This window comes from Dipodomys spectabilis, unplaced genomic scaffold (assembly GCF_019054845.1).
Source record: "Dipodomys spectabilis isolate Male_0828 unplaced genomic scaffold, ASM1905484v1 ptg000148l, whole genome shotgun sequence".
NCBI classification, from domain to species: domain Eukaryota; kingdom Metazoa; phylum Chordata; class Mammalia; order Rodentia; family Heteromyidae; genus Dipodomys; species Dipodomys spectabilis.
The window spans coordinates 1,218,717-1,246,372 of NW_024870825.1; the positions used below are offsets into that span (position 1 = coordinate 1,218,717).

Here is a 27,656-nt window from a genome sequence, read left to right on the forward strand (position 1 = left end):
TTGGCAACCTAACTCAGAAACTTGGATGAAGTAGATTCATAGAAAGATAAGAGAACCATCTGAAAGATGCAGAAACTATGAATAGACCTGTAACAAATAGTCCAAATTAGTAATTTAAAAATCTGCTGCCTCGAAAGTCCATTGTTCAGAGGTGTTTCTCCCAACCTTTTTCTAGAACATTCCTACTTTTCAAAATTCCTATCATGTAGACAGATGCCACACAAAGTATACCAGTCACCTAGACACCACTGCATTACTGAGAGAACTTTGCCTCACTATTCTCTGTAAACAACTATTTTATTTGGGAAAGTATAAACAGCAATGAGGAAACACAAGAGGTTTGTATAAGTTGCTCTAGATAGATTTTCCTCTTCTTTTAGCCTCAAAAATCCATGACACTACATGTACAGTAAAGTCAAGTACCTGATTGCCTCTGAAGTAAAGCAATGGAAAATAACAAAGTATACAATACCTCATGTGCCACAAAAATAAATAAACCTTTGAAATGTTATTCTGAACTCTAGTAATCTAACTACCTAATTTAAAAAAGATTCTTTGCTCCCTGCTAGCATGTAAAAAGAAAAACTTCTGCTGGGATCACCCTCAAGAGCACAGGAAGGGTTTTTTTTTGTTTTTAATCTAATCATGCTCCTAAGCCCAAGAAACGGAGCCGGACCACAGCCGCCCAGGAGCTACATGGAGAGCCCTTCTGTAACACGGACTTCTGTTCTGTTATTTGCTGCTGTTAAGATGACGGCCAGCCCAGTGTCCTTGCAGGTCGGCTTAGAGTTCCTTTACATGGAAAGTAGAAAATGGTACACTTTCAGTTCTAAGTCAATGTTAAAATCATCTTTCTCCTGTTTTTCCTCTTCCTCTTCTTCTCTTCCAACTGGCTTGTAGCTTCGGCAAAGAACATAACTTCACTCTTTGCCTCACACTCCCTCCTGAGATAATCAAGACCAGCCATATTGAAGCCAATTATATCCTGGAAAAGAATATGAGAGATTATAAACTTTCTGCCCTTTAGAGGAACCTGGCTGTATCAAGAGTCGGAAATGAATGGCTTCTTTTGTTGTTAATTGTGCTAAGGGCTTTTCTTCTTTACATGTGTGTAGGTGGGGTGGGGGTGGTAGGGTGGGGAGTTCCAGTCACTGAGGACTGAACTCAGGGCCTTGTGCTCTCTCTTGGCTTTTCTGCTCAAGACTTGGCACTACACCACTACAGCCACACTTCCACATCTGGCTTTTTGCTGGCTAATTAGAGGTAAGATTGAAGGATTTTTGTCTGCTTGGGTTGGCTTCAAACAGTGATCCTCATATCTGTCTGCTGAGTAGCTAGGACTATAGGTCTAAGCCACTGGTACTTGGCTTACCTTCTTTTGTTTTTAAAAAACCTATTCCTACAAGCTCCCATAAAGAAAACTTTCTCTCAAATACAGCCATATGTGATGAGCATAGCAAAGACCAGGCACAGCATACTATGCTACCTCTAAGTCACACACACAGGACTCTGCCTTGTTTACTCTATACAAAGACACTTACCTGAACTTGTCTCACTTTTGAAATAGTTGTTTCCTTCAGTTTCTCTATCACAGGCACAAGCATTTGGTTGCTAGTAATCTGTCCAAAGTGAATCCTAACAGGAAAACAAGAGGGTCATATGTTGCAGAGAGAGGTTGGGTCCTATCTGTCCCTCCTAGAAACAGGGCAAGTGGACAAAGCACCACCAACACAATACAGACTCCTTTCATTATACCACAGCAGCACAGGAATGCTTCTAGAAAAAAAAAATCCACCTAATTTAATTTGACAACAATTCTTTAAATACCATTCTAAACCTTATTACCCATGCAATTCATCTCCAAGCTATTTCATCTTCTAGCATCCCACCACATGACCAGAGGTGACAACATACAGAAAGCTGAGAGACAAAACAGAGCCTCTTCAGAAATGCTAACATGCCAGGCTCTGGTGGCTCACGCCTGTCATCTTAGCTACTCAGGAGGCTGAGATCTGAGGATCGCAGTTCAAAGCCAGCCCAGGCAGGAAAGTCTGTGAGACTCTAATCTCCAATGAACCACCAGAAAATGAAGTGGTGCTGTGGCTCAATTGGTAGAGTACCTGCCTTGATCTGAAGAGCTTTAGGACAGTGCCCAGGCTCAGAGTTCAAGCCCCACAATCAATAAAAGACAGGAGGGAAGGAGGGAGGGAGAGAGGAAGGCTAACATTTTCCTCCTGAGACCCTAACAGGAGAGTCAAGCTCTGACCTGGAATCCCAGGAGACCCCTGATGACCATGTGTGCTTCCGCTCAGGCAGTGCTCCTCTTACCACCGCAGGCACAGCAGGCACTCACTCCTGCCCAGTCAGAAGCACACATGCTGCAGCACTAGAGATCATGACGGTAACTCACACCATAAATCCTTTGTATTTAAGAGTTGAATAACCACATGTTCTAGATGTGCCTACATCTCCATACCTAGAGAAATAAACTGTTCTTCAACAGGTTCTAAACAACATAGCTCAGAAGGAACGGCAAGCGAAGCACACTGGTTGCTCAGGCCTCGGCACGTGGTGCGCTGGGCAGCACAGAACCAGGGCTCCGGAGGCCCAGCGCGGGCAAAGCGCGGGCAAAGCCACATGAGACTTACAGAAGGTGGCCATCACTCCTCTCACTAAAGGCAAGCACAGTTCAAAAGGCAGTATTTCATTTCAGATAACACCAAAATTTCCTGTCTCGGAAGCTGAAACCAGACTTTTAAAGTGGGTCACCGAGGTAGAGCAGACAAACATGATACTTTCTTTGCCAAGAGATCTACCTGAGGAGAAAGAAGAGACAGCGACAGAGAAGTTCAATGTCTGAGCCGAGCTGGATGAATTCATTGAGGAGCTTCAGGATGTCAGGGACGTAAGAGAAAGGCAGCACAAGCAGAGACTCTTCCAGTTCGCTGGAGAAGGAAAAACAAGTGTAACTGTGTGACATTCCTTAACATTCACAGCTAGGGAATTTTTTCCTTCACTTCCCTTTCTCTGCTTCTATATTTGAAGAGACTTCCCTCATTTTAGATTTTAAATATACTTGTCCATTCTGCAAATGATTCTTTCAAACTTTTTCTTTTTTTCTATTTACTATTTTGGGGCTTAGAATATTTTGTTCCAGAACATGTTGGAAAATTCCTCAGATAAATAATGTTCCCAGAGCCTTTTGTTGACTATCTGATGTTTATTCAATACTTCTTTCCCCATGTATGTTGGTTTCTGGGCTTTCAAGCCAGCAATGGTGACTGAATCTGACACTAATTGTACCTACACTATCTATCTGTGTACCTTACAGAACTCTCATCTCAGAGACCAGCTCCCCCTGTCACAGTCCTACCATCAGTTGACCAATTCTAATTAGAAATCTCAAGAGGATTGTAACTGGGGTCAGAAGTCAATTTATTAAAGAAAATGAAAGCCAGGCACCAGTGGCTAATGACTGTAGTAATCCTAGCCACTCAGGAGGCTGAGATCTGAGGAGGCTGAGATCTGAGGATTGCAGTACAAAGCCAGCCCGGACAAGAAAGTCTGTGAGACTCTTCAATAAAAACCACCAGAAAACTGGAAGTGGTGCTGTGGCTCAAGTGATAGAGCATTAGCTTTGAGCTGAAGAGCTGAGCGACAGCACCCAGGCCCAAAGTTCAAGCCCCATGACTGACAAAAAAAAAAAAGAAAATGAAATCTTAAAAATGTACAAGTAGCTAGTACCACTGATCACTTTCCTTTACATTGCTCTAGTGATGCCCCGGCATGGTAAGTATATATTATGATTCATCAGGGAAATAAGCTTCAGTAGGTTTCATGGAGATAAAACCAAAAGGTAAACTGTCACACTATTTCAGGGCTAGGGGCATGGCTCAAGCAAACATGAGGTCCTCAGTTCAAATGCCAGCACCACCAAAAATCGAAACAGGAAACCCATCAAGAAATGTACAATTCTGATTTCATTAATCAAAAGAAACTCTCAGGTAAGCACTCAATAAATGTTAGTACATGGAAAATTGTAACTAGAACTCACCTTGACTTGATTCCTTTAAAAATCTCCAGTACATAAGCTGAAGGCTACAAGAGAAAGATAACACCATCAGAAACATTCTTGATTGGTTTCTACTAAACATGTTTAATTTCTATCTCTTCCCAAAATAAGGACCCTCTCTCTCCCTTGAGAGCAAGGCCTGCATGGCTCATAGTTGACTGAATTTATGTTTGTAAGCCATGGTTCCTCCCAGCCTCGTTACCTTGTAAAGAAGTTCCCTTCTTTATAAAATGGAGATATTCTGACAAGAGTACTGAATGGGAGATACAAGTAAAATACTAATTGGTGCTTGCTAGCTAAGCATATTCTACTGTTACTCCTTGTCCCCAACTTTCTCTCTGATTTGTGTTGACTTCTCCTCAAAAGACTTCTAAGTTCATTGAAATGAGCAGACTCTAAAAGTCTTTGAATACTGAACATAAATAAAACACCAGAAAAAAAAGACAGAAAAATGTGTATACAATCTAACCAAAAAGTAAGTTCCACTGAAATGGTCCTTCAAAAACCAAAAATACCAAGCTGGGCACCAGTGGCTCGTGCCAATAATCCTAGCTACTCAGGAGGCTGAGATCTGAGGATCATGGTTCCAAACCAACCCAGGCTTCTCCAATTAACCAGCAAAAAAGCTGGAAATGGAGCTGTGGCTCAAGTGATAGAGTGCTAGTTTTGAGCAAAAAAAGCTCAGGTACAGCACCCACCAGGCCCTGATTCAAGCCCCAGTACGGGCACTAAAAATAGTACAGACCATTGCCTGCATTCAAGGAAGAGTTTCAAAGACAGAAGATGTCCCAGCATGTTGAACCCCCAGTAATGCCTCTCCACTTCCTGTTCTTGTCTCCAAAGGTAACCTTGAGTCACCGAGGAAAAACACATTCAACTCACTGAGATGTTGCCATATGCCCTCAGGATGGGGTTGACAGGAAGAGGAACCTATGAAAAGATTATTTTAACAATCATTAGAAGCATGAGATTCTCATGGTGCTCATTAGAGTAATGAAATATTTTACAACTTTAGAGAAAAACCCTAAGAACTAAGGGTAAAACAATTATCAGGTATCCTGGTTGTAGAAACTTACGTTTCTACTCAAATCACCCCAATTCATTTCTATATAAATTTCTATACAAATCACCCCAATTCATGACTTCCTAACTTTCCCTTTGTATTAATATTAAGCTTCCATATCTTCTAAGGTTGAGAACTGTCATTGAACTAGGCTGCATTTATTTCATTTCTGCTCTGGGTTGATAAAAATTCTTAACTGACCGCTGTCTCGGGAATCACATTTATTGAGATGTCCAGTACACAAATGAACAGACAGCACACCTCTTTCCCTGCAGCTTTACAAATGGCTCTGTGTTCTTTCATTTTTGCAGTTTCTTCTCGGTACAGCTCGATGGCTTCCATGATCCTCTCAGCCTACGGAGATGAGAAAAGGAAAGCAATCGTACAACACGAACTGTCCTCCCAGGACATAGCAACCTCAAGTCCTGATGTGAATGAATATAGCCCCAATCAGTTTAATAAATATGTGCCAGAAGAGTGCCAAGGAGCAGTTAAAGATGTTTTTCATTTTAACTTTGTAGGGCTGGGAGGAGGTGTCCTGGGCCACTATAGTCAGAACAGAGTCACTGGAACTCCAGTAGGGCAGTTCCCAAGAACACCTATAAGGTGCTGCCTTGCCAAACCCATACTGACCAGATGCAGGGCCTCTCTGAACGGAGGCTGTGATCTGCACCTTAAATCTCACCAACTTTTTGACCCAAAGGAACTATGCACTTGAAACACCGACTTTTAACAAAAAGTCAGAATCCTAATTAGGAATGAGACATCACATTTTATACCAACTTACCGCTTTCACTGTCTCAATAGTTTTCTTTCCGGTAAAGTAACTGCCACCTTCAGTCTCACCTGGAACCTACAAGAAATAAGATTTGTAAACAGTACCACGAACAAGAGTTAAAGGGACAATCAATAAATCATATATCTGAAAGAACAAGCATTGTTTTATGAAAATGGTAATAGCTCTCAGTTACCATTAACTGAGTGATGACAAAACTATGTATGATCACAAAAGAACCCAACTTTTCACATCTTTTCTTACATTTCTTTGTTTCTTTGGGTCCAGTCGTGGGGCCTGAACTCTGGGCCTGGGTGCTGTCCCCCAGCTCTTCAGCTCAAGGCTAGCGCTCTACCACTTGAGCCACAGCGCCACTTCCAGCTTTTTTCTTTTTGCTTATGTGGTGCTGAGGAATCGAACCCAGGGCCTCATGCATGCAAGGCAATTGCTCTACCACTGAGCCACTTTCCCAGCCCTCGACCTTTCTTTTTTCTTCTTTTTTTTTGGGGGGGGGGTGCGGAGGGGGAAGTGCTGGGTCTAAACTGCTTGTTGGGTAGACTCCAACCTGAGACCCTTAAGATCCCAGCCAGATTTGCTCCACACTTTGTCCACTATATACATTATATATACACTACAGAAGAAAAATCCACAAAGATTCCTCCACCTCTCAGCTGGCAAAGAGGTGCACAGCATGGCACCTAACGCCAGGTCTGATTACTGTAAAAATCCTCACCCATCAAATATTTACTTACTGCTGGTTGGTCTTCTTTGGCCACACCCTCCTCATATTCTGCTTCCCTTTGCTGCCATGAAAGACATTAGTTTGAGAGAAAGTAATAAGTGTTTTCTATAAAAGTACAATGAGGTAGTAGGAAACTCACCCTCTCTCTCTCCCCTTATTCCCTCCCCCTACCCTTTATTATGCCAGAGCTGGGCCTTGAACTCATGGCCTGGGTGCTGTCTCTTAACTTTTTTGTTTAAGTTGGTCTTCTTCCAGTTGAGCTACAGCTCAACTTCCAGTTTCTTATTGGTTAAATGGAGGTAAGTCTCATGGGTTTTTCTGCTTGGGCTGGTTTTGAACTGTGATCCTCAGATCTCAGTCTATTAAGTAGCTAGGATTACAGGCGTGAGCTGCCAGCACCCCATGTGAAGGCACTTCTTTAGGAACACAATCCCCAAATCTTTTCCTGTTTGGCTTCTGAAATGGAATGATGTTGGATAGTTCTAGACAGAAAATTTTAGCTGGGGCAGACTTTCGATGACCCTCCCTTCCTCTTCCTCTCCCTCCCCAGAAGATTTAAATCCAAACTTAAAAGTCATTACCATTTCTCTTTCCTCCTCTAGAATCAGAGGTTCCCTTGTTCTCTCCCAAAGTCTCAGAGACTTGTCATGAGACGATGAGACAATATAGTCTCCACTGGGACTCACGGCCAGGCACCAGACTTCCTGGTGGTGCCCCTGGACAAAGGAAACACAAACATAACCCAAATAAGAGGAACTTCTCCATAGCTCACTTCCTGCTTGGATTAGTGGACAATCAATGAAAACATATTTTTTTCCTGGTGCTTGAACTCAGGGCCAAGGTACTCTTAGCTTTTTTAACTCAAGGCTGATACTCTATCACATGAGTTACAGCTCTACTTCCTGATTTTTGGTGGTTAATTGGAAATAAAGAGTCTCACGGACTCTGTGTGGCTGGGCTTCAAACCTTAATCCTCAGCTGTCAGTCTCTTAAGTAGCTAAGATTACAGGAGTGAGCCTTGGGTGCCTGGTTATGAAAACATTCTTAAAAGTAGTTCTGAAGACCTGGGCAGCAAATAGGGCAAGAGGTTACCTCTAGCGTTTGTATGTGTTCAAATTTGTCTGCATCCCACTGCTTAATCTTATGGTCTTTCCCAGCAGTGAAAAAGAGGTGAGACTTTGGTACAAACCGCAGGTACATGACACTGAAAAGAAGAGTAAGCTATGTGTTATCAAATGCCAGAATAGATAAGAAGAGTCTTAACACATGTTAATAGTTTTGTCTTGCTAGTTCCAGAGTGTCTATTTTTGGAACTTTGAACTCATCGTTCATTAATGTCTATATCTATATCCTTCTAGGGAGCTAGTATTCACATACCACTCAGAGAAGGGCCTTCAAGAAGATCATACCTACCTGTCATCATGGGCAAAAAGGGACTTGTGACAGTCCCCAAAGTCCAAACCCCAGATTTTCACATTCCTATCAGCAGAGCCAGTAGCTATTAATGCCCCATCCTATGAAAAAAAGAAGCAAAAGAACATTAATTCCAAAATCCTGTTAAGTCATTTAAAAAGTTTCCCCAAAGGCATTCAAATAAAGCCAAAACAATTTCCTCACTCTATGAGGAGCACCTGCTTTCTTGCTTTTACCCACAGAGCTTGCTTAAAAAAGCTTTCAAATCCTAAGTGGTGGCAAGGTTCACGGGATAGAGTGCCAGCCTTGAGTAAAACATCCAAGTGAGAGTACAAAGTCCTGAGCTCAAGCACCAGTAGCAACGTGCGCACACATAGCACAGTAAGTGAAAGCAGAAACTCTGTGTTCCGTATTTTTCAAGGGTGGTCCACTTATTAAATGAGAATATCAAGACACAATGAGGTTGGGAAATGTTTATGATCTAGCCTTGTATCCTTGGCTCCCTATGGTGATTTTCTCTCATTTTCCCTACATCAGTGCTCAAATGGCTGTGAGCACACTGGTCGGATAGCTGTGGCCATCCTTCCCTCACACAGAGTATACCCAATGTTAACCCAAGAGCAAACAGTAGGTGTTCCCTTTTCAGAGCTGCTTATTCTAGGGCATTCTATCTAGTACAAAACTTTATAGACAACCACTATTTGGGGAAGCTAAATCAAAGAGCTAGGAGTGACAAACTGAGGAAATTACTGAGAAAACATGAAATAGATATACTTAAAATGTAACAGATACTACTTTGTGATTGTTTTAGAGAGTGACAACCACATGATAAAAATGCTCTCAAACTGAGGTATCATCAAGCCAAGAACCGAGGAAAGTCCCTGCTTTAGAAAAGACAACTTTTTTCCGAGACTCAACGCATTACTCACATAAGAGATGTCCATACAGATGACTGGCAGTTTGTGTCCATACAGTGAGAGGAAAAACTGAACATTAAAAAAGATAATGCATGGAATAATTTTATTACATGTGGGTTAAAAGTTATAAACCTAAAATGTAATGAACATTTCTGGGTTACTTTATAATTCCAAGACAAACCAAAGACAGCTTACTTAGAGTACTACTATGGAACTGAAGACTCCACAGACACTTGCCACAAGCCCAGGTCTCAGTCAGAACACACCACAGATATTCTCTCCAGTTTCCTTCGCTGAAAGGACTCTGGGACACTTGTTCCACAGAAATACTGCCAGGCCAAATCCAGTCTTATTGACACTCTGGGCATAGGGCACAATAACATGTTTTGGGGTTCTCTAATTTTAATCAAAATCACCAGGTGTGACAAAATTGCCTAGGCCACTAGCAGTGTTTTAAAAACTACTGGCAATGACAGGTTTTCAGTCTACAAAATCTTAAAACAAACTGATGATCCACTGAATTAATACTATTACTTGCTCTAGCACAACCATGTTTTCATTCAGAAACAAATTTTTAGAAAATATACTATAGTTTAAACTGGGTATGGCCAAGCCCACTGCTTTATAACCTCAACACAAATTGTAATAACATCACTCAGAAAGAAAGAAAACACCACAGGAACAACAAGTGTACCTTTAATGTGTCAACATAGAATATCTTCACAGTACAGTCCAACAAAGACACAGCCAACAGCTTCTGATTAGGAGAATAACTGACACACAGAACATCTTCATCTAGCTGTAAGGTTCGAGTCTGTTTCACTGAAAGTCTAGTACCAGCCAAGGCATAAAAAAAAAAAAAAAAAAAATTAATATATGAGTACTCTACCCATACAGACAATTTCAAACCCCACACACGACAGAGGTAAGTCAAGCCAAAAGGCTCTTCAATGGCTCCCATTTTCACTCTGAAAAAAAAAGGGTACAAAAAATGTTCACTCAAGCCGGGCGCCGGTGGCTCACACCTGTCATCCTAGCTACTCAGGAGGCTGGAAAAGCCATGAAACTCTTAACTCCAATAAACCATCAGAAAACCAGAAGTGGTGCTCTGGCTTAAGTGATAGAGTGCTCACCTTGAGCTGAAGAGCTGAGGGACAGCACTCAGGTCGAGTTCAAGCCCCATGACTGACAAAAAAAAAACAAACGAACAACAACAACAACAAAAAATATCCACTCACCTTTTTTGGCTACTGTTTTCATCTTTCACCAACTCAAAGTCCCAAAACTTGACAGACTTATCTGCACCACCTGTCACAAAGCCACGCTGAAAGGTAAATGACATTTTAATGAAAAACTACTTTAGTATAGAAACTAAGCTAAGAACGAAAAAAAATTTTTTTGAATAGGAAAAGTGGGACTTCTCAAACCCCTCCTGTGTTGTTCTGATGCTACAAATTTCATTTGACATTTTTAGCACAGACTAACACAGAGATGGACCTTTTCGAGGGAAAAGGTCAGTGATACTTTTGTTACAATCAGAAAAGAAAATCCTTAGTGAACACTACTGGGTTTTCTATAAGCAGTGAAACTAATTTACAAACACACTGAATGGATGATCTAATTAAGCTTGACTAAGGGAGTAAATGCATTCCTGCAATGTCCTGTCCTTCCTTAAAATGTCTGAGATGGTTTTTCAAGATCAAGATAGGTGACATGTTGAAGGAGAGTAAGAATCTACCTCTACAGCATTGCTCAGGAAAACATTTTTCTTTGAGAAGTACCACAAGCCACTGGTAAAAACATACAACTGTATGTAACCTGATACTACACTGGCATTGAGTGAGATTAACTGAACCGGAATTTTTTGACAGTTACTTATGAGGGATGGCACCATATATGACATCTAAAGACTAGACTCGTGCAAAAAAAAAAAAAGCTTTCTTTAAAGAAATCCTGACAGAAATCTTCCTTATGCAAAAATTAAACCTGATGTGACAGTTGGTGCTGAAGTCTGGAACTGTAAGACTGGGTTGTGTTACCTGATCTGGAGAGAGGGACACGGCCCACAAAGCCCCGTGGTGGGCATCTATGGTCTCCAGCAGATCTCCTGAGGCCAAGTCATAAAGCTGCAGCTTCCCTGTCTAAGACACAAAATGAACACAGCCCTAATTAGTGCACATGCAACTTCCACGATCCAAGTCCATAGACTTCAGAAAACATTTTGTAACTGAGCAGCTAGAAGGTGAGATCAACTGCAAGTTGGAGCCTCGGCTACAATAATAAGACCATTATCTCAAAACAAAACCTGAAAGAAAAAAAATAACAAACACCAAAGACCCTATTCCATTTTTTTTTTATTCTTCATCAACTACTACCACTGCCCTGTCTGCTGTCTTAGCAGCTGAACTATCTGTCAGTTCTTTGCTATGGCCCAATCTCTGTGCTACCGACAGCATTCTTTAGCTCTGAAGTGTGCTAACATCCTACCTGCAAAATCACCAAGGTGAACAGGGTTCAAGTAACACACCCAAAGGTTGCATAGCTAGTAAGTACCACCACAGTCAGTGTTCAAATGTGGGTCACTGTCACACCCTGTCACCCAGATGAAGGAATACTAACAGGATTTATGCAACTTGCTCCAAATTATAGAACCTGAACCCAAACTCATGTCTACTGAGGTACACGCAGCAGCCCCCTGCTTGATGAGCATCTAGGAATGAGGACTTGCTTATTTATCTGATTACTTAACAGATACTTATACTTATCAGATACTTAACAGATACTCATCACTTAATGTGGTTTAACATCAATTAAAACAATTTTATGTGTTCATAAGAAAATGAAAGAATACATCATCAAAATAAGTAATATTTTTCTTCATAATCTGATATATGGTTTTGATGAAAATAAAGAAAATAAAGCTTTTAAAAAAGAGCTAGGTTTTACCAACACTTTAAGATCAGAGTAGAACCTACCCCTACCTCCACCCAAATCCAACAAACACCTTGGTCTTACCTTGGTCCCTATGACCACCTGCCTATCACCGGGAACAAAGAACGAGCAAAGAGCATATTCGCAGGTCATTGTGCGAATGCACTGCAGTGTAGACCTACAAGAGAGAAAGAATCCACTGCTTGTGTGTAAAGGGGACCTTGCTTTCCCACCTTGAAGGTCAACATGCATGCTGACCCACACTTCACTCCAGAAGGATCAGCCTAACTGTGCATTTGTCAGGATGTGTCTTTCCGTTAAATATCATATATATCCAGTGTTTCACAATACTCAAATATTTACTAAATGCCCAGTAAATGCCAAGTACAATTCTAGGTGCTTCCAGTGGATAACGTAGCATCGGTCCCTAACCTCAGAAGACTTAGCATTTGTTGGCAAGAATAAATATGTAAATAGAAGTATCAGATGACAGTAGGTGCTATGAGGAACAGAATGCTGGATAAAGGGGATAAATACAGGGCTAGGGAAAGGAAAGGAGTGCTGCTTCAGAAGACAAGAAGAAAGCCTGTAGACAAATGGGGAAGGAGAGTGCCAGGCACAAAGAAGAATGGTGAGGCAGAAGCAGGCATACTTCAGATATGTTTTAGGGTTATCAAGTAGACCAATGTTACTCTACAGAGAAACTGAGGAACATAGTAAGAGGTAAGTCATATAGGATTTATTTATTTTTGGTGTGCTGGGACTTGAAGTTGGTGCTTTGCATTCTCCCTCAGAAGAGCCTACAGAAGGACAAGCAAAACACTGCAGACCAAGCAGGAACCCTAAGAATAACCTGGATGAGATGAGGGTGGCTTAGATTAAATGATGACAGCTCAAGTGATGAACTGTGGTTGGGATTCAGGATAAAGTTTGCAAGCAGAGCTGATAATCTGGTAACAGATTGGATGGCCTTGGGACAAGAGATAGAATGACTACAAAGGCAGAGGCCAGAAAATTGAGTGGATACAACTATTTATACTAAGTAATGTTTGTAGAGAGAGTAGGTGAAAATTTTTGGAGAAATAAAGACCATGAAATTGGTTTGAGATCTATAAAATTTTAGATGCCTAGTTAGATATCTGAATGGTGACACAAAGTACTACGGTAGGTAAGTGTGATCTTCAGGGGAGGTTAATGCTAGATATTCTGAGTCATGAGATACAGAAAATTCATTTCCAGAGAACACATAAAGGAAGTTCACAAAAAAAGATCCAAGGATTTGCCCTGAAATACTTTTGTAACTTGGGTCACTAAAGACAAGGATTCAGACTCAACTTTCCTGCTCAAGAATGGCACTCTACCACTTGAGCCACATCTCCACTTCTGGCTGCTTTTTTTATGCTGGTCCTGGGACTTGAACTCAGAGCCTGGGCACTGTCCCTGAGCTTCTTTTGCTTAAGGCTAGCAGTCTATCACTTGAGCCACAGCTCTATTTCTGACTGATTGGCAGTTTATTAGAGCAAAGAGTCTCAGGAACTTTCCTGACCCAGCTAGCTTCAAACCATAATCCTGTATCTCAGCCTCCTAAGCAGCTAGGATTACAGGCCAGAGCCACCAGTGTCTGGAGAGGAGTCTGTTTCTTCTAAGAGGGAAACTTTTTTGCATGCAAATGGTTCACAAGAAGAAAATGGCTAAAAAGGAAGAGAAAGGGCTGGGATATGAGGTGCAGTCAGCTTTGATTGTAAGAGCATAGGAAGGAAAGACAGAAACATGGTTAGATAGATAACCTAGCAGATAAAAACAAAGGCATGTAAAATGATTCAGATGTTCCCACCTTTCATTAAGCCAGAAAGGAGGTCATCTGCTGAGAGACGTTGGAAGTTTCTGAGATCTCAGGGAAGATGTGTGAGACTGGGGAGAAGTTACAGTAACATTTTTCAATGGCACTTAAGAGACCACCTATTAAAAAATGGCCAGTATAGTTGTCTTCCAATCAAGGACAGTTACAACTCTGATTAGGAAATAGCTTTTTTTTTTTTTTTTAAACAATATATAAACAACAATATAAGCTCTACAGGTCAATGGACAAAATGCACCCAACACATATTCTAAGAATTGTATTTATGGCCTTGAGGATGCCAAAAAATAATCCAAAGGGAAGGAAATTCCACCAGACAAACCTCTGGGGGAGAGAGCAAACCTGTTCCAGATCTTAACAGACTCGGCTGCCGCGGACAGCACAGCGATGTTATCGGAGCTGAACGACAGAGTGCGCACGTCGCTGCGGTGGCCCCCGACGAACACCCTGTTGGTCCTGGAAGGCTGAGGGGCCGCCAGGGATGTGTTCAGGGTGTACAGCTCAACCAAGTTGTTCTGGAGCAGGAAGACCACCTTTAACTCTCCTTGAGGAGAGTGAATGAAGTCGAAGGACCTGCAATGGAAACATTGTCAGGAACACTCCAAGCACCCACAAGCCTTGCACCCAGAGTCCATTTGTTCTAGGGGAAAGCCTTCACAACATCCTCAATCTACAGAAAGCCAGAAGAAGTGTAAAGGATTCAGAAACACGAGAGCTGAGTACTGAGCAGTAGCCAAGTGTAGCATTTAAATCAAAATACCTGGGGCTCATCTTGCTTCACATACATATCTTCGTTTTGCGTATTTTTAAAAATGATTTTAAAGCCTTTCTGAACATAGCGCACACTTTTTTAAGTTGGCAACCAAAACAGCTCAAGGATAATAAAACGTTATTACAATAACGCAAACATGAGTAGGAGGCGCAAGTGGGGGCAGCGGGCGCAGGAGGCAGCCCCATGTCTCAGCTGCCATCATCAGACACGATCCATACACACGGTTTGCAAACAGAATGGCAAAGGCAATACTTTATTATATGTTTGCCTATTTATTTTGGCCATACTAGGGGAAGTTGTTTTGTTATTTTGCTCATGCAAGGAACTCAAAACCTTGCATTCTCAGTCAGCTATATCATTTGGGCCACATGTCCACTTGCAGAAAAATTTTTTTTGGTTGGTTATGTGGCTTAAACTCAGGACCTGGGCAGTGTCCCCTGAGCTCTTCTGCTGAAGGCTAGCACCCTACCACTTTGGGCCAAAGCTCCACTTCCAGTTTCTGAGTAATTACTTGCACATAAGTCTCATAGGAACATTTTTGCTGGGGTGGCTTTAACCACAATCCTCCTGAGTAGCTAGGATTATAGGTGTGAGGAACAGGTGCCTAGCTCAATCCTAGGGTTTGAATGCAGAGCCTTATGCATGCTTGGCATTTATACTAATTGACCTATGCCTTTAGGTCTCAGCTTTAGTTTTTATTTTTCAGATAGGATCAATTTTGCCCTGTTTACCTGACTGTGATTCTTTTACCTACATCTAGCAGGGACCACAGCTAATTTTTTTGAGACAGGATTTCACTAATATTTTTGCCCAGGCTGGTACCTCCAAGTAGCTGTGATTCTAGGTCTGTTTTACCATGCCCAGCCACAGCTTAGTAATCTATAATGACTACAGACACTCTATTTTCACTCACTTGATTTTGGAAGAAGCTTTGATATTAGTCATGCGCTGGATTTCATCTTGAAGAGTCATTTCAACATTAACTTCAAGGTCCTCTTCCTCTTCCTCCCCTTGGGAAGAATTTAATCTATACAGAAGAAAAAAATACTATCAACTATCATTTTTCTCTCTTTATTTTTTTTATTTTTGGGTCTGGTCATGGGGCCTGAACTCTGGGTCTGCGCTGTCCCTCAGCTCTTCAGTTCAAGGCTAGCGCTCTACCACTTGAGCCACAGTGCCACTTCCAGCTTTTTTCTTTTTGCTTATGTGGTGCTGAGGAATCGAACGCAGGGCCTCATGCATGCAAGGCAAGTGGTCTACCACTGAGCCACCTTCCCAGCCCCAAGCTATCATTTTTCTAGAGGTAGCTTTTTTTTTTGGTCGGTCGTGGGGCCTGGGCACTGTCCCTTAGCTCTTCAGCTGAAGGCTAGCACTCTACCACTTGAGCGTCAGCCCCACTTCCGGCTTTTTCTGCTTATGTGGTGCTGAGGAATCGAACCTAGGGCCTCATGCATGTAAGGCAAGCACTCCACCACTGAGCCACCTTCCCAGCCCCTACAGGTAGCTTTATGTAACTTCCTTGAATGCAAACTCTGGCCCCAGGACAAGCAAGCTGAGTGACTTGGGGGAGGTAATTGAACTACACAGCCTTGTCTGAGAATTAATCAAAGTAGATCAGCACTCCCCACAGTGGTACAACAACCCATGGATTTTGAACTCAACAACCCCTTACATTTCCCTAAATGTAATACAAATTATTCACAAACATTTCTGATAAATGTTTTTAACTTCAGGATTTTTTAAAACCCACCTTACTAATCTGTACTTAACAATCCAACCATGTCAAATGTACTAAGTCTAAAACACTATGCTAATGTTTAACAAAAAGGGTTGAAACATGTCTGGACTGGAGTGTGGATACCAGAATGTGGACAGAGAGGAGGAAGAAGGGTAAATATAATTAGAGCAATCTGTGCAAACATATGAAAAGGAACAAGTGAACTCAAAGTGACTGGCTTAAAAATGGAAAGCAGGGAGGCAGGAGGAGGGAGAATGACAGATGACTCGGACTAAGACGCATTATTTACATAAATGCATATGCTAAAGTAAAATCCCCTTAAATAACAGATACAAAACAAATACAATCACAAGTTACACTAAGCCAGATCACTGGAGGGTTTTTTTTTGTTTTGTTTTGTGCTGGTACTGGCTGGGGCTTGAACTCAGGGCCTTATACTCTTGGCTTAGCTTTACTCTTCAAGGCTGATGCTCTACCACTTGAGTCAAACCCCCACTTCTGGCCTTTTTTCTGGTTAACTAGAGAATCCTTCTCAGATTTGTCTGCTTGGGCTAACTTTGAACCTCGACCCTCAGATCTCAGCTTGCTAAGCAGCTAGGAATACAGGCATTAGCCACTAGGGCATGCCAGATTACCTATTTCAGATAAATTCCAACGATTATAGAATGATTTTCTATAGTTACATGACTTATTTCAGAGTAATATTGTCCCCCAATCTCAGTTACATAAATGTCCAATCGTCTTTGCAGGTTACCACTATATTACCAGCTCCATTCCTTACAGGCTGCTACCATTAAAAGCACATTGCTAACTTCTGAGTGTGGAAAGGCTCTCAGAATTCAAGTTCAAACATGAGGCTGGAGCTGTGGCTCAGGGAGTAGAGTACTTGTTTAGCAAGCAAAGACTTGAGTTCAAATCCTGATACTGCTTGAATGGACAAATAAATAAAACTTGGTTAGGTCATAATTCTTCTCTAGCTTTGGACAACAAACATTCAAAGCAGACCATTTTTCTCATTAATATGTGGTATCCTCAGGATATTTCATTATTAATAAATAGTAATTCGACATACTTTGCTTTCTTCTTAGCTTTCTTCAGCTTCTTGTCCATTTTCTTCTGAACTTCTTCTTTGGAAAGTACACAGAACACTTCTAGCACTGAGTCGGTTCCCTAGAAGGCAAAAAGCTGGTATAACTTAGCTTACTATGTTCAGTGAGCAATAAACAGCAGCACTGATTTTTCTGCTAGCTCTACTACTACAAACCCAGAGAATTGGGTTTGTCTCACCTCTAAAGTTAGAACATCACTTTACAGCATTGCTTTGAAGACTAAATCAGATGTGTGTGCTTTCACATGGCAGGACAAGCCAGTGTTTCATAAATGCTTGATAGTAAGAATATTAAAAGTAACAACTTTCAATGCTTTGTTAATAAAAGCCCAGGATTACAGATCGATTATATCACAATATTAAGATTACGAAAAGAAAAATCCATCTCTATGCTATGAAAGAACAACTCAGTCTTGTTATTTCCTCCTCAGCCCATACTCACATGGCAAGCAAGAATCCTACCGGTCTTGTCGACTGCAAGGCTGACAACTCTGTCCCTTCCTTGCCGCATAATGGAGCCAGCTTTCTTGCATGAAAGAATACGCTGCAGAGAACGCAAGTGAACAGGAAGTTGTGCTACTACATCTTTGAAAAGATACGTTTCTACAAATTTAACCCACAAGTACTCCCTAAAAGGGTGACAAGGATGGCAGATGCAAGCAACTGCGGCTCTTGCTTTTCCTGCTACACAATGAAGAACAAAACTGATTTACATCCTCGGGAGTTTCATCTGTCTCAGGCTCTCCATCCATCCCGGAGTCTCCATCCTTGGCTTCAAGTCTCTCTTGCTTTCTCGGAGAAGATTCTCTGATTTTCTTGGGATTGGGCTCTTCTGGGTCCTCAATCTGCTTCATTAAAAAATGGGAAAGAAAACTAGACTGCATTCCAGGAGGTGACTTTGAACCAAATAACTCAAAAACCTTTCCAAGGGTCACTAATAGCATGATCAGTGGTGGTTTATTGGTCATTCTTTTGTTTTTTGCCATTACTAGGACTCTTAAGTCAGGGTGTAGACATTGTCCTTTAGCTTTTTCATTCAAGGACAGTGCTCTGTCCCTTGAGGCATAACACCACTTCTGGCCTTTTACTGTTTAACTAGAAATAAGAGTCTAGAGCTGGGCACGGGTAGCTCATACCTGTTCTAGCTACTCAGGAAGCTGAGATCTGAGGATCACGGTTCAAAGACAGCAGGAAAGTCCGTGAGGCTCTTATCTCTAATAAACTACTCAGAAAAAGCCAGAAGCGGAACTGTGGTTCAAGTGGTAGAGCACTAGCCTTGCACACAGAAAGGCTCAGGGACAGAGCTCAAGCCCTGAATTCAAACCCCAGGACCAGCAAAAAAATAAAAAAGTTTCTCAGGTTGACTTCAAACCACAATCTTCCTGAGTAGCTAGGATTACAGGCTCAGTGGTCTTGACCAAATTTCTATAAGAGTATCAAAATTTACTAAAAATAGGCTTGGTCATATACAATAAAACATTCATTATATATTGTTTCTAATAACTTCCTATAGTACAAAGACTACTTGTTGGAAGTGGAAGAGTGGCTCCAGGAGTAGAGTGCCAGCCTTGAGTGAAAGAACTATGGGAAATCAGGAGTCTGGCCCTGAGTTCAAGTCCTGGTACCAGTGAAAACACACACACAAAGGGCTACTGAATAAAACAATAATGTAAAATAAAGACCTACTCTTCATTAACTTTAATATTCTGGTTTTTTTTCTTGGGGGGGGGGGGGCCCTTGAACTTAGGGCCTGGGCACTGTCCCTGAGCTTTTTTGGTCAAGGCTAGCACTCTACCATTTTGAGCCACAGCTCCACTTCTGGTTTTCTGGTAATTGTAAGAGTCTCCCAGACATTCTTCCCCCAGCTGGCTTCAAACCACGATCCACAGAGCTCAGCCTCCTAAGTAGCTAGGATTTATAGGCATGAGCAAACAGTGCCTGGCTTTTTTTTAATGAAAACTCTACCATATTCTAGAGACAAAGATTCTCATAGGTACTGCAAGACATATTTCATCTTCTCCTTAAATACAGCAAAGATCAATCCTTATCTAGGGAACCCATCTAAGTAACTACTAGATACAATGTTGTATCTCTAACTCCAGCCCATGGTCCTTAATTTTTCTCCCACACAAATTCTTTGAGAAGCAGGTATAAGTCTTCCCAGAATACATATATTTATAAACAAGTAAATAGAATGTTATACTGTGAAGTCCATCCATGATATTCAAAGGCCCAAGGTTACCAAGCTACTAACGCAATAAGCTAAATATCAGCACTACCAGAAGTTGTAAATTAAAATTTACTCTTCTCAGCTCAAATATACAAGGACAATGAGCAAGGAAAATCTTCTACGTGTATATAAAGTACTCAGTAATTACATCTGATTTTATATTTAAGGAGTCTGTGATATTGACCCACAACCTGGGAAACAATAATTACCTCCTGCAGATAGGCTAAGTCCCAAGCTCTCAGCTCACTGTCTGCAGCGCCAGTGATTAGCCGCTTTTCTTCCGATACCAGAACCAATCCCCACACCTATGGTATACAAGGATTCACATGATATTTAACGGGTTTCAAGTAGCACAATGCTACAGTCCAAAAGGGTCAAGTATACTTTAGTGCAATTTCTTTGGCATATGAGTAGAATTGTGGCTTACGTGATGCTAGCAATTTCTAACCTTTTATTGTCCAATTTAGATAATAGCTGTTCTCCATAAACCCTAACTACAGCCAGTGTCTAGCAAATAAAAAGTGCCCCAGGAAGGTCTATGTAAAATTGCAGCTACTATAGCCACAAAGTGAATAGCAAAAGTAACAATATCATTTCAAACCAAAAGTCAATGCACACCCTTCCTCCTCACTGATTACAGGTATAGTTTTCAAAGTGTGATTTAAAAAAAAAAAAAGCACCACAGAATATGCAAGGTACATAAAATATTCTCTGAACTTGACTGAATAATCTACATACAAGTAACCTGCAGTCACAACTTGCCACTTCCACATCACTGGACAGACTCAGTGCACAGTATTATTAAGTATTTCTACAATGAGTGGTGGACACTTTATGATGAGGGAGCTCACAGATTCATAACTATCGAAGGCTATTTTTCCTTTCTTCATTTCAGAGTTTTGCTACATAGTGCAGAATAGCCCTGAACTCAAGATCCTCCGCCTTCATCACTCCAGTGCTGGGATTATGGATGAGTAATGCTGCCGCCATGCTAAGTTCTCTTAAATGCCAGAGGGCTAGCTCCAATGGTTGGCACTGCTTAGACAAAATCTCACTACCTCTCAAGACAGTAAATAATGATTACTATTAGCAATACAGACAAAAAGTCAAAAAAAGGCCAAGGAAGAAAAACATCTTTTCCTTGTTGCCTTGCCGTTCTTTTCCCAGGCTCATGACCCTAACTCGTACCTCAGTTCGGTGGCCAACCATTGTTTTGAAGCAGTGCTGGTTATCAAGGTCCCACCATTTCACCATGGTATCTTTCCCACTAAAAAAAAAAAGGCAAGGAGGAAAAATTGTATTAGGTCAAGTCATTAAACTCACAGGGAAATCAAGGGCTCGTTCACTGCTGTAAAAAGATAGTATACAGCAATATCTAAAGCTTCAATTCTACCTGACCTTTCTTAGGAGAAACAATGGATGTTAACTTTCCACATTATTCCTTTTTTGTGTGTGTGTGTGGTTGGTTGTGGGGCTTGATCTCAGGGCCTGGGCACTGTCCTTGAACTCTTTTGCTCAAAGCTAGTGGTCTACCACTTAAGCCGTAGCACCACTTCCCATTTCTGAGTAGCTAATTGGAGATACAAGTCTCATGGGGACTTTTTTGCCCACATTGGCTTCGAACTGAGATCCTCAGATCTCAGTCCCCTAAGTAGCTAGGTCCACACGATTGTTCTTATGCAAGAGGTCAGATGTATCCATATAGACACAAAGAAGATGCCGTACTCCAAGTACTAAAGAACACAGAATGTGATCCATCATGTCTCCCCCAACAGGTCCATCACCATGCCACTGACATTCTCTCAGCCTGCCTACCATGCAAGCATTTGAGACCTCCAGGCTCGCATGCCTAATGAAGCCTGAGTTTTGAAAATGCCCCTTCTGTGGTCTCTAAAATCTGGACTCCTCCAGATTTCTGTATGAGAGCCTGAGCTTCAGGTCTAGGTCCTGGCTTATCTTAAGCATTTCTCATCTGGTTTCTGTCCATTGCTGGTCCTTCACTCCATTCAATACAAATCAGAGAATGTCTACTTCTAAAATTCATAAGCTCAGCGTTCTCTAAAGAATCAAAACTAAGCTCTTAAAACCTCCCATGAACTGGTTCCAAATACAGTCCCTTCCTACCAAGTCTCATTGCTCTACCTCTTCACTAACATGACAGCTAATAAAATCCCCCTCATGAGCAAGCTGGGGAAAAAAAACATGGCATACAAAAATCCATCCCATAGCCAGCTGCCACTGGCTCATGCTTATAATCCTAGCTACTCAGGAGGTACAGTTCTGAGAATTTCAAGTTTGAAGCCAGCCCATGGGGCAGACAAATATGAGTCTTACTTAAACTACCAAAAAGCATGGAATGGAGGTTTGGCTTAAGTAGAAGAGTGCCAGCCTCAAATGGAAAAGCCAAGTGAGAGTTCAAGGCCCTAAGTTCAAGCCACAGTACCAGTATGCATGCGCAGGCAAGCATACACATGTACACACACACACACACACACACACACACACACACACACACACACACACACACACACACACACACACACACACACACACACACACACACACACACACACACACACACACACACACACACACAATCCATCCTATTGGTCCTACCTCACAATGTTATTTTTCCCACTCTATTTCCCAACCAATGACATACACAGAACTTTAGAGTCATTCTCTCACAGAACATGTTACATGCAGAGGACACACTAGTTACCTGCATTCTACCCCACAGGAACAAACTCATATCTGGAACAGTTTTCCTAACATTCCCGAATCATCGCTGTGGTTCCTGAGGGTTTTAGCCTTCTTAGAACTTCAATAGGGTAAACCCTATGTTTCCTTCCTTCCTTCCTCTTTTCCTTCCTTCCTTTTCTTCCTTCTATTCAGAAGGCCTATGAAGGACATCTCCCCTCAAAAGACAGGCTAAACACCTGTATTGAACAGCTAGTCTTCCCAACAGTGAAGGGATCCAGAAGACAGACAACTCTCATTTCTTAACAAGTGTGGTAAAAAGTGAAGGAACACGAAAAGTGACTATCAAAATTAAGAACAACAAATGATCAAAGGAAAACTAGATGGTGCAACTCTGGATAACTCTTTGATACTATATAAGCAGGACAGAAAAGAGGAGAGAAGGCCGGCGTGTGGGCCTGGGCATAGTGAGAACTTCATTAAACAATGAAGCGAGTTCCTCTTCAGAATGCTAGGGAATTTACCGAGAAGCAAACCGGAAATGAACCCATTGCTTCTTTACCTGGTAACTAGCAGATTCTTTTCTCGTAGGAACAGAGCTTGCGTGACAGCATCCTTGTGTCCCTTTAGGCGGTACAGGCCACTCTCATTGATCACATCCCACACAATAACATCTGTATCCTAAGGGAAAGAAATGATGCAGAGAATAGATTTTCTTTACTACAAAATCCTCATTCTTTTCTTTAGTGATATAGAGGTTTGAACTTGGAGCTGTACGCATGAAAGGCAAATGTTCCACCAGTCACATCTTCAGCCCTTTTGCACACTTTGCTTCTGGACCAAGTGCATGCCCAGACTGTGATCCTCCTATTTTAGGATCCTCACTGTAAAAGGGATAATAGGTATGTGCCACTGTACCCAGCCTCTTACACAGAGATGGAATCTTACAGACTTGGCAACCCTGGCTGGCCCAGAACAGTGAGCCTCCTAATCCCAGCCTGCCACACCGCTAGGATGACAGGCACGTGCCACTGCACCCAGCTACTGGTTGGGAAGGAATCTCATACACTTTTCTGCATGGGCATTCTGCAGTCATCCTAATCTTAAGCCTCCCAATTACAGGTGGAAGCCACAGGTACCAAGCAGAACTTAATAATTACAAGGGCAACACAAAGTCCTAGAAAACCTGCAAAGCATACAGAACATCAAAATGAATCCCATCATTCACAAGATACTTTGTTCTACATTGTTCTAGTCACACCTGTGCGGGTACAGAAGTATCTAACACTCACAGACCTGGGTTATTTTCACACCATTCTCCTAACTCTTTTTCTACCATCCACATACTATATCCTATTTTGAATCAGGAGAGTCCCAAGTTTCACCCAGCACTACGTGAACCAGTGTGAGCATAAGCCTTACATTCTTTCAATGCATCCAAATCAAGGCCCCTGTCCTTAAGTCTCACCTTGGACCCAGAAGCCAGTCTCCCTCCTAGCTGATCATACTTCAGAGTAGTGACAGCGGCTCTGTGTCCATTGAAGGTCACGTTCCCTTCCCCGCTGAGGAGACTAAAGATTCGGATGGAGCCATCCTCGTAGCCCACAGCTAAATGCAGCCCATCTGGGGAAGGGCACAAGCAAGTGACTTCCTGTTTAAGTCCCTGAAGGATGAGGATCTGTAAGTTCAGAAACAATGTGGAGAAGTTACACGTTATCAAGGGAAAAGTGTGGAGTGGAAGAATTAGGAACACTTTATAAAACTGAGAATATGACTAATTCCAAATCACTCTTGTGAATAATTGCACTCTATGCTCAGGAAATGGTAGAAGTATTTCCTCCAGAGCTCAACACTGGAATAATAAATGCAAAAATTACCCAGGCCATGAAATAAATTAGTAGGTCTTTAATTTGGGCTTACATCAAGTGATTTTCAGTACAGGGCTTATAAACCTCTCCTTGCTTTAACCAACCCCCATTATTAAGAAGAAATTTGCACAATACCGGAGTATTAGAATATTATGGTGGTTTTATCCGAGAGACTCCAGGTGACAGGCATCAAGATAATAACCCTTTTGGAGTTACATAGTGAATACATAAGTTTAAAATGCCTGGATTTTCCCACAGAAATGCTAAGCCTAAAAGCCTAGTTTTACAGCCTCTGGGCTTCACCTGTAGAAGAATACTGCTCTGTCTATTACAGCAATACTCCCTTTAAATGTCTTGATTAAATAAAAAATAAAAACCTGGCTGTGACAAGTTGAAGAACTTAAAAAACGGAATTGGTACAGAAAAACAAACATGTAAGGAATCAATAGGACTACAAACCGTGAGTGAACTATGGAAATCACTGCCCACGCCCCCCCCCCCAAAAAAAACCCAAAACACCTCAGAAGTAAACTCCTTTTTGGCTGTGATTTTCAGAATGTGGTGGTGAATACAACAGAATTGGACCCTTGGCCCCCTAGACTCATGCAGAGTAAGTCAAATTTCTCCCATTTTGCCTTTACATAAATGAATACCAACTTAACCGACTTCTGACTGACCTTCTCGCCTTTCCTTAAGTCCCAGATGAAAACATGTTCACAGGCTGGCACTGCCACATAGCGACCCTTCTCTCCACGAAGTGTCACAAAAACAATGTTACCCTTTTGACTGCCAATAAGGCCAAAGACTGCACTTGGCACATAACGCAGGTACTGTTTGGTGAGCCCCATGGTATGACGTCTGATAACACAGATGAGGCAATCTGTGGATATAAATGAAGAAAATCAGTTCTTGAGGTACCTTTGTTTCGATAGGCTAATAAACTCCAACTATCTTATAGGTAGTTAAAAGTATTTAATTTGTGGCTTCTTAACCTTTAGTTTACTCTGAATAGATCACTCACAAAAGTACCGGGATATGGCTATTTCTAAAAGTCACTGTTGACTTAACATGTAATCCCTCATTCGTCAAGCTTTAGGTTGTTTAGGTCATGCTGACATCATGAATAGCTGACTTTATAAATGCTTCTATGAAGCTACATAATTCACTTCTGTCCATTTAGATGCCATCAAATTCTGACACTGAGATGGATAGCCTAGGACTGGACATACTGACCATTGAGAAGAATCTATTGTGAGCCCACACATTAAATAGGCACTATGAATACACATTACTAAATAGGTACAAAATCCAACTCTTACGGCATTTGCCTTCTAGTTAGAGGTGTTTTTAAACTCCAGACTAGAGGCTGGGAAGGTGGCTCAGTGGTAGAACGCTTGCCTTGCATGCCTGAGGCCCTGAGTTCAATTCTTCAGCACCACATAAGCAAAAAGAAAAAAGCCGGAAGTGGTGCTGTGGCTCAAGTGGTAGAGCGCTAGCCTTGAGCTAAAGAGCTGAGGGACAGCGCCCAGGCCCAGAGTTCAGGCCCCACAACTGGACCCAAAAAAAATAAAAATAAAAATAAATAAACTCCAGACTATCCAAGTCAGCTACAGGACTTACAAAACACTGTAGGGGACTACCTCACCCCATCTCCCTGGCACCTCAGACTCATTCACCAAGTCTATGAAACTGTCTCAGGAAGGGAGTCAGGAGAGTAGTAGTGCAGTGAAACTATTGGAATATATTGTAAACACATGAAAGAAAGGTAACGATGAAATTCTCCCCTTTATAACTAGTGTACAGGAAGAAAACTAAAGAACACAGAAGTCTTGGGAGAGTTTTATCGTTGTCAGCTTTTATGTTTGTTGGGTTTAACTATACTGAGTCTATTTTTTTGGGGGGTGGGGGAAAAGTTGGCCTGGACACTGTCCCTGACCTGACAGCTGCTTTTGCTCAAGGATCCAGTTCTACCACTTGAGTCACAGTACCACTTCCAGCTTTTTCTGAGTTTTATTGGAGATAAGTCTCACAGACTTTGCAGCCCCAGCTGGTGTCAAACAGCAATCCTTAGATCCCACCTCCTGAATAGTAATGATTACAGGCATGAGCCACCCACCAGCACCCAGTTTACTGAATCTGTTTTGTTATTATCAGTACCAGGGTGTGAATTCAGAGCCTCAAAACCTGATGGCTCGAAAAGTTCATGAGACTCTTATTTCCAACTAAACAGCAAAATGCTGGAAGTGGAAGTGTGGCTCAAGTGGTAGAGGGCCATTCTTGAGCAAAAAGTCAAGCAAGAATAGGAGGCCTTGAGGTTCAAACCCCAGTACCACTGCAGACATGCACGCCTGCACACATATACACAATACTGGTCTAACAACCCAGTAATAAAGAGATGCATCTGATAGTTCTGGAAAGAGATAAGGAGATCCTACTTCAGAGAAACAATCGGATTAAGTGAGCCGACATAGGAATGGTTAAAAAGTAATTGTGGAGTTAAGACAGGCTGCTGCTGCTCTACCACTGAGCCACATTTTGCCAGTTTTGTCACCCAAAGCCAATTAACCCTGACCAGGTGACTAATTCTTGCCCAATGCTCCTCTAATTATGTTAGTAACTGTCATCGCTATGTTCTTGGACACAATTTTCTGTGGAGAACTCCCAGAGTAGGCGGAAGCAGAGGCTCGGGGCTCCTGTTACCTCTAGTTCTGGTCTTAACCCTTACCAATTAGAGTTCCACATACGTATTGGACACACCCACTGAATACCCTGCAGGTTCACTTTTAACAGCTCTGTTTGAGAAATCTTGTTTTCCTAAACGTGTCTCACTCCCCCCTACGCCACTCCCACCCCCTCCCCCCGTTCTAAGACACACAAGTTTCCTAGCTATTCAGGCTCAAAACTCTGTACTAGTTTTGAACTCATTCGTATAAATAAGTAAACAATACCAGTAATGCTTGGCCAAATGGACTAAGGTACTGGAGATGATGTTAGTACACGCTCTCGGACATCACCCCCCACGGGAATAAAGCAGGTGACTATTCTTATCCCCACTTTACCGTAAGAGTACCACCGCGTCTAAGCTGGGTCTCAGCGTGCGGGGCACCCCGGACACCACCCAGCACCCGCGCCGCCAGGACCAGCGGCTCCACCGCGCACGCGCCAATCCCCAGGGCCGCACGCGGACCCCGGAACACGGCTGTGGGGACGCCCGGGGCCAGTCATCCCGCTTCTCCCCACTTAGGGACGGGCTGCAGACGCCCTCGAGTCCCGTCTGCTGCTGCCCCACTAGGCCTCACCACGAGCCCCGGAGCAGAGGCGCCCGCGCACCCCGGACTCACCTCCGCCTCCACGAGGCGCAGCCGAAAGCACCCCTCTCCGGCCCCGCCTTTTCCGGTCCGCCCGGGGAGCCTCTTCCGCCCGAAGTTTCCTTTGCCTTCGAATCGGAAGTGGCGAAAGGGCGCGCGCT

General features: G+C 42.3%; 1 protein-coding gene across 3 annotated transcripts; it reads right to left on the reverse strand.

Annotated features, from left to right (window-relative positions):
• Nucleotides 1–278: 278 nt before the first annotated feature.
• Wdr3 (WD repeat domain 3) lies at nt 279–27,615 on the reverse strand. Of its 3 annotated transcripts, none has more exons than XM_042692254.1 (27): nt 27,529–27,615; nt 24,865–25,067; nt 23,788–23,997; nt 22,882–23,000; nt 20,808–20,886; nt 19,829–19,924; nt 18,103–18,234; nt 17,832–17,933; nt 17,354–17,451; nt 15,457–15,570; nt 14,114–14,344; nt 11,998–12,091; nt 11,022–11,123; nt 10,221–10,306; nt 9,677–9,812; nt 8,995–9,051; nt 8,066–8,166; nt 7,745–7,856; nt 7,234–7,368; nt 6,663–6,713; nt 5,923–5,988; nt 5,397–5,489; nt 4,955–5,002; nt 4,055–4,098; nt 2,817–2,945; nt 1,542–1,635; nt 279–985 (listed from the first exon to the last, which is right to left on the reverse strand). In XM_042692254.1, exons 2-27 carry the CDS (start codon nt 25,033–25,035, stop codon nt 830–832), a joined length of 2,856 nt encoding a protein of 951 aa, XP_042548188.1. In that variant the 5' UTR covers nt 25,036–25,067; nt 27,529–27,615; the 3' UTR covers nt 279–829. The 3 variants fall into 3 exon arrangements, with proteins under 3 accessions (XP_042548188.1, XP_042548185.1, XP_042548186.1); XM_042692251.1 differs by having other exon boundaries at nt 18,103–18,237; XM_042692252.1 differs by lacking the exon at nt 27,529–27,615 and adding an exon at nt 27,247–27,302 and having other exon boundaries at nt 18,103–18,237.
• Between the last annotated feature and the right edge of the window lie 41 nt (nt 27,616–27,656).